Source organism: Olea europaea, chromosome 10 (genome assembly GCF_002742605.1).
Source record: "Olea europaea var. sylvestris chromosome 10, O_europaea_v1, whole genome shotgun sequence".
NCBI lineage: Eukaryota > Viridiplantae > Streptophyta > Magnoliopsida > Lamiales > Oleaceae > Olea > Olea europaea.
The window spans coordinates 39,266,256-39,274,317 of record NC_036246.1 but is presented as its reverse complement, the minus strand read 5'-3'; the positions used below and the strand labels follow the sequence as shown (position 1 = coordinate 39,274,317).

The 8,062-nt window shown below is 33.7% G+C and overlaps 1 protein-coding gene across 1 annotated transcript in view; it reads left to right on the top strand.

Moving 5' to 3' along the window:
- Positions 1–7,691: 7,691 nt before the first annotated feature.
- LOC111400639 (putative glycine-rich cell wall structural protein 1) overlaps positions 7,692–8,062 on the top strand; it is an 18,497-nt gene continuing 18,126 nt past the window's right edge. Inside the window, exon 1 of the mRNA XM_023028036.1 lies at positions 7,692–8,059. Within this exon, the coding sequence (XP_022883804.1) occupies positions 7,795–8,059 (265 nt within the window). The 5' untranslated portion in view covers positions 7,692–7,794. The remainder of the gene's footprint in view (positions 8,060–8,062) is intronic.

Here is an 8,062-nt window from a genome sequence, read left to right as displayed (position 1 = left end):
TCATTTCTAATAAATAAAATATTTTATAGGATTAAAAAAAAATGTCTTCTTGAATTTTGTACCACCCATGATCCCCTTCTTCTTCCTTCCATCAGCACATCACCAAAGTAACAGGATAAGGGAAAACATATTATGACATCATCATCCTAAATTTTTGATAGGACATCAGAGTTGTTGGAAAAAACATATTATGGCATGAGCTACGCATTGCTAATTTGTTTTATTTTATTTTTCCAAAAACTCTAATTCACTTTTAAAAAGGGCCGGCAACCCAGATCGGTCCAACTCTATGCTACACAGATGCCCAGCCAGTTTGGTGGCCCGACAGGGCTTGAGTGTCAACGGGCCAAGCTGACCTTGCTCGGGTGGTTGCCACCTATAATATAACTGATATTTAGAATTTCAAAGTAAATTTAAAAATGGTTATTCTTAAACACAACGCAATATGACAAGGAATAACCTAAGTGCATGTTTGGCTCTAATTTTTTACAAAAAAAAAAAAATTAATTTTTTGACCGTTATTTTTCTAAGTCAACCGTCATTTTTTACTTATTTCACAGTTGAGAACCACTTTTCTTTTTAACGGTAAAAAAAAAATTCTCATAATCATTATCAAACAAGCCCTATATTGTAATTCTCATAATCATTATCGAACAAGTCCTAAATTGTGTTTTCCTTTTAATTTGCAATATTCTTAAAGACGGTGCAATATGACAATTTTTTTAAGAATAACCTTTTTTTAACATACAATACATATATATCTACATATCAAACAATTCAAAAATCATTATGATTTCTCTTCCACCACATGCATGCGTAAACTTTCCTTCCATGAGAATGGAGATAAAATCAAATTAAATTTCTAATATATCAAAAATAAGAAAAACATAAAGAGAATAGTTTTATTTGTAATTATATGAGGACAAGAACTTCAATTACTCAATGAATATATTTTAAAAAAAGAAAACTAACGTTCACTTACCGACATGTTTACGTTTATGTTTAAGCAAAAGAATGAGTCGGAGGCAAAATCAAATCTTTAGATTATTACTATTAAGAAACTGCATCCAAATCTTTACTTGACTCATAAGAGCGTCCTCAATACAAAATATAGATTGACGTCTAAGTGTCCTGTAAGTTGAAATTAAGACTTGTTATCTACGTACTACTAATATCTAACGAATAGGTAGTCGAGTCTAAAGTTGATCTTCAAAATTTTTTATCTACAATCCAAACTTCTGTCTATATATTTCTTTTATTTTCTTAAAATAAAAATGTGTCCATATCATATTGCATTGGAAGTACCTATACTGAAATGTTGATACCTGCAGATCACTACATTAGTTCTTGTAACTAACAAATAGAAACAATTCCCAAAAAAAGAAAAAAAGAAAAAAAAAAAAAAAAAAAAAAAAAAAAAATTACCGAAAAAAAAAAAATTTCTCCCCCCCCCCCGTTTAACCAAACACGGGCTTAATGTTCACGAGTTAATTAACAAAGTTCTATTTCTCTATTATTATTTTTTTCTATCAAAAACTATATGTTTATCCATTTTACTCTTAGAACGATATTCTATATTCCTTATACTTGACATCTAAGAGCTCTAAGCTCACTAGTCTAGTTTTGATAAATGGATGTATAATTTAACACCAATTCAAAATTCGAAATCCACAAAATTTGATATCTTTATACTTCTAGTCTTCGATCAAAATACTGTTCTTATTAAATCGCTTCGTCCTCAACTTGAGATATCATTGTTAAGGTGTCCAACTAGATACTGTTATCAAACATGTTACCATTGCAATTGGATAGTGACCAAAAAACCATTATACTCCTCTTCTTCGAAATCTTCCATTCCCTCGAAGGGCAACATCACAGTTCTTGCTTGTGCTTTAAAACTCTATGTCCATAGCATAGTTCTACGACTCAATAATATTATGTACAAGATTTAACTTCTTTTTGTTCTCTAATCTTATCGAGTACTATTCAGCTCCACATGTTCATAAAATTTCATGGAATCCAATGACTTCTATAATTCCACTTTGACTAGAATTTGGAGCTGATTTTGCAATCTTTGTGGCCAAGGGTTTAGGCTATGAGCTCATCAAAGAGTTTGTAAGTTTTCGAGTGTGATAAACCAGCGTTCTGCAAGCTCGGTTCTTGAATCGCCCACGCAAGTTTCTTTTATGGACGGGTCTTCCTATTACTTATGAATTGTAATGCTACAGTCATTGGAAACAATGCTTATCTCTACTGGTTACCTGTGAATCCTCACATCAGTAAAACGTCATTATTTAAGATTAGTAAGGATAAGATGTTTAATGACAAGTGATGCAAGACGAATTAAAGAATAGAAAGAAAAAGCAAGAAAGAGGGGAGAATCGGAGAGAATGGGGGGAGAAACCGATGAAGGAGTAGAAATTCATGGAGGAGAGGAACGAGAAGCCATAGACAACAAACCACCGACATATTCTTCAATTCATCAAAAACTAATGAAATTACATGAGAAATTATGTTTAAATAGTAAAGACAAAACCCTATCTAAAATGGGCTTGGGCCGATACAAGCCCAATTACATAAATAATAATCCAAAACAAAAATAAACTAGAAATAAATAAAATAGATGATGTCCTCATCAATTCTCCCGGGGTGAGAAAAAAACTTGATCTTGTCGAGTTGATAGATCACTATATGCTGCAGTCAATCTGATACCCAAAATACTTCAAGTCAAGTCATGGGAGACGATCTTTCTGACGAACCAAGTATCGAAATTTCGTGATTGATAGTACTGAAAACTGTAATTTATTCCTAAGAATATAATCTGACCAAGGGGGACAGTCTTTCCTTCTAATCAAGTACTGATACTGGACTCCAAATGACCAGTACTCAAGCACCTTATCTCCAAAATTTTCATATGATTGTACATAATGAAGAGCACAAGAAGCACGTCAACCTACTCAACCAACAAGGAAGTACTGAATCTTAACATCATTGGTCAATATAACACGTTCATTTAAAACAACATCAATTTTATCTTTGTATGCTGTGACAGATAGTATTGCAGTAAAAATATTAATATAGTTAAGTTGAGGGTCCACAAAGCTAAATAAAAAAAGGATCATCAAAGGAAGTTAAACGGTGTATGTAAGTAATGAAGTCCTCAGTATTTAAAGCAAAATGGTAGCCAAAATGTGATGAAAGAGCAATGACATGTGCATTTGGACCAACATGCTTTAAAATTTTAAAAGAACTAGCACTACAAACTTGCAATATAACATAATTCTCGATATGAAATTCAAAATTTCGTTTATGCAAATCAGCTTGAACTTTATATGATGCATTACTTGCTTCAAGTTGTTTATTGATCTCAATATGCAAATAATGAAAATGAAGTACAAATGCCTCAGCTGATATAGATATACTAGCATGTGGGGACATTCGAATAAGGTCTAAGGTTTTCCTAGGGTTATAACCATAAATAACTTCAAAGGGACTCGTACTTATAAACCGATTCAGAAAATTGTTATAGGTAATTTGGACTGTTGGGAGAGTCAAATCCCACTTCCCAAGATTTTTCTTGAAAAGGGAATGATTACACAAATCGTCAGTACCTTTGGGTTGGACAAGAGTATGACAAATAACATTTGCCTAAGAGGTATCAGAAACAAGAAGAACAATACCTAGATTCAGAGGAAAAGTTCGAGTACTATCTAGGGGAGCATTCTCACTATCATCCAAGTCATCAAATTCTTCAACTTTAGGTTCATAAATTTGATCTTCTTATCGCTCATCTCTTATGTTCTTTTGTTTTTCAATGACTAAGGCTCGGCTAGGACGTTCATAATAGATGTGGCCAAAGTCCTTACAGTTGAATTACTGGAAGTGAGAAGAAGCCCTTGGAATTTCAAAAATTGTACCCTTATTTTCCAACACGGGAAAAACATTAGACGGGAAAGGTTCTAGAAGGGACTTAATAAGAGGAGGTGGCGATATGGGAGGAACATGAAACAAGAAAGGCTCTATGATAGACTTATGACGAGGTGACGCTGATGAGACGAGTGAACGACGGTGACTACGGTTTTCATATGAAGCACTATTAAATAACTCGTAGTCCCGAGTTAAAGAGTAAGCATGATCAAGAACAGTAACACCTCGAAAGAAAAGCTCACGCCTAAGTTTATCTCTTAGACTTTGTATAAATTTACTCAAAGTTAAGGACTCATCCTCAATGACATGATGCTTCATGCGAAATTCCTCAAATTGAGCAATATACACAGTCATTAACTGACTCCTCTGTTTAAGGGCATTCCATTGAGCAAGAACTTCAAAATCTAAGTAACCATCAAACGTAGGGATGTCTACTTTAGTGTCTCTAAAGGAACTCTCCTTATGACGAGAAACAGAATGAGTACCATGACGACCATGGCCTCGTTCTCGTTCGCTCACCTGATCCTTATCTTTACGATCATATTGAAAATATTTTTGATCATCTTGTTGACGATGATATTGTCTATTGTGGGACACTTTAGAATTATTAACATCAATTGAATGAGGGATTTGCTTAAAATTGTTCGGACTAGCAACTAGATCTTTGCTCTTTTCACGAGTAACAGCCATCTCGGTTTGAAAAGCTGCTAATTGAGTTTGTAAGTGTTGCGGCCAGTGACAAGTTGAGCTAATTGTCTAATGAGTGCATCAAATTGGAAAGGGTCCATGTTTAGGTCTGAAACAAGAATTGACAAGACGACCCGTCAGCCACTATGAATGCACTATATTAGCAACTAAATGACGTGCAATAGAGAGATTAATGATAATAAGTGCAAGCAATGGAAATTAACAACTTAAGCCCCTTTTTTAAAAATTTTAAATTTGGAGGATTAAGCAAATTCAAATATTGCAAACTAATACTGTTGATACATGTAAAATAACAAAGCAAGGGTTAAATACTAGTCAAAAGATCTAATCACTTGAAATAGATTGAGGGGTTAAAAGCAAGTCTACAAATGATGAATCAAAACCTCACGCGGGGTAAGTAGGGAATCAATGGGAGTTAAGTCATTCAATGATTCTGATAAAATGTGGTTAAGACTAATATTGTCAAGGTAACAATAACACAAGATTTTAATTGATGCAATTTTAAAAATGAAGCAGTAGTATAAACCAATACTAAATAGAGATCAATGACTCCTTGTTTAGTTGCTTGAATTTCTGAAATATGGACTCAGTTATGCTTGTGTCCTATCCTTCTTTACAGATGTCTTTCACTCTAGAAGTCAGCCCCTGTTGATTGTGATTTATACTGGTTATTACTCTGACTCTGTTGTGCATTGGAGTTATAACTAGCGGGTAAGTGGAATTGATTCATGTTGTTGGTCGTTTAAGTGATAAATGGGATATGATAATATGTGTTAAGTGGACTGATTTTATTTTAATTCAAGTAATGGGTTGGGTTATTTTTGAGATGTTTGAATTAGGTTAGAAGTAAGTGGTTGGATGATTATTATGGGATGTAGACTGTGTATAGAAGGGGTAGAGGGTTGAGTTAATTGGGTTTTGGGGGTTATTGTGTTGCGTGGGTTTGACTAAGGATAAAAGGACTATTTGTAGTATATTTGGGTTAGGTTATAAGGATTGAAAATTTGTGAAACAGCACTTAACAGCAGCAAACACCTAAAATACTAAAATTGATTTTTTTTTTTTGGCAAAAAATGATGAAAAATACTCAAACTGAATTTTTTTTCCTGGGTAAACAGTACCCATGAACAGTAATTTTATTTATTTTTTGAACTGAAAATATTAAAATTGAATTTTCGGGTGTGAATAGTACCCGTGAACGGTAACACGATTTTTTTTCCTTTTTACAAAGACAGAAAACGAAAAAAAAAATGAAAAACGCTGTTTTTACGCTAAATCTTTCAATTGTGCTGTTCTAACAATTTTTGGGAAGAAAATAAGAATAAATTTTGTATTGTATGAGAGGAAATACGCAAGATTCGACTCTGATACCAAATTTGATGCAGGACAAATTAAAAAATAAAAAGAAGAAGCGAGAAAGAAAGAGGGGGGAATCAGAGAAAGCGGATAAGAAACAAAAATTCATGGGGGAGAGGGAGAGAGAGAGGAAGGAGAAGCCACAGACAACAAATCACCAAAATATTCTTCAATTCATGAAAAACTAATGAAATTACATGGAAAATTATGTTTAAATAGTAAAGACAAAACCCTATCTAGAATGGGCTTGAGCCGATACAAGCTCAATTACATAAATAATAATCCAAAACAAAAATAAACTAGAAATAAATAAAATAGAAAATGTCCTCATCAATAAGATCCAAGGAAATGAATGAAAACTCCCCTTTTGCATAAGAAAATGTTGCTCATTGACTTTCTATTTTATTTTTTTGTGGGCCAATTTTTCTCTCCTAGAAACTATTACGGAAAGATCCTCGTCCATTACTTAAAGAACCAAATTAATGCCAACATTGGTGGAATTACTGGTGGATAGAATATGTTTGATGCACAATGTTGAATACAGCTTAGCAGTTCAATGGGCAAGAATTTAGTATTTTTTACTTTCTCAATATAATGGACGAGTATTATAGAGTGCTCTTTAATTCAATTCAATCCAACATACAACAATGTTCTGACTAGACCATAAAGCAATGAATAAACCACACTATTATTTTGATATAGAAAGCCCACCAACAAGGTTTTCCCAGGTGGAACCAACTTGGAATCCTAGAGTTTCATCTCAAAATAAGTGGCTAAAATCTCCATAAGTTTATCAAGTGGTCCAGCAAAGATTATATAATCTTGGAAAGATAAAACCACTAAGCTTCTGGCCAATCTACCATTATTATTATNAAAAAAAAAGCCTGTAATATAACAGTAAATCCTCAGAAAGTTTGAAGATACATATATTTGGTAAGTTAAAATTGGCAAAATTAGATAGAAAGTTATAAAATTTGGAGCAATCTCATTCATCGTAGTGAACAGATCTTGAAAAACCCGTAGTGCAATTCGAGAAAGAATAAATTCAATCAATTAATTAAACAGAATCATGGAGGCCAGACCAATCCTTCATCGTGATCTAATGCGAATGAATATCCCTGAAAAACTTGAATATTCTTGATTTTGCTCTCCGTTCCAATTTGACAAAGAATAGTATTCAATTATTAAACACGTTATTCATCATTTAATAATAGCTCTCCGATTTATTATTCATAGACTAATAATTACTATTTTTAACTGATGATAAATATAATTATTTTTTCAATCATATTTGATTTGGCATATGAAACGCGTCCTCAATCCAGAATCTTCTCAATTATTAATCTATTATACGTGTCCTGTGTCTGTTTTGAGTATCCACTGAAGACAACGCGGAGGATTATCTTCAAAATCTGCATTTTCTAACTTGAAACAATGGCACATTCTGCCCTCTGCAATCAAAATATTGTCGAAAATATATATATGCAATCAAATTCCACTGCGTTAGTGGAATTGTGGGTCGGCATTATCTCATTATAACATGGACGTCACATGAGGAATCCAACAGATTTTCCACTGCATGCCGCATACTTTTTCATCCACACACTGCGTTCTGTTCCCCACTTCTAAAATTCCCATATTTTGAATTATTTACGTACAAAACCTTAGCATTTACAACTATAAATAGGCTTACATTTCCCTATGTTATTACCACAAAAACGTCAAGCAATAGCAGCCAAGAAAATTTTGTTAGAAGTCTAGTTTTTGCTGTTTTAATTGAGGCCTTGTGTTAAGGCTTTGAAAATGGCAAAGTTCTTGTCATTTTCTGTTCTTTTCTTGCTTCTTTCGACACTGGCAATGGTTTCTGAAAGTAGAGTTACAAGGAAAGATTTGGGTTTGGACTTGGGTGGTATTGGAATCGGGGTGGGTGCTGGAGTTGGGATTGGTTTAGGAGGTGGTGGTAGTGGTTCGGGAGCTGGCGCTGGCTCAGGTTCGGGATCGAGTTCGAGTTCTAGCTCAAGTTCTAGTTCCAGTTCTAGCAGTTCTGGTGGTGGTGGTGGTGGTGGTGGTG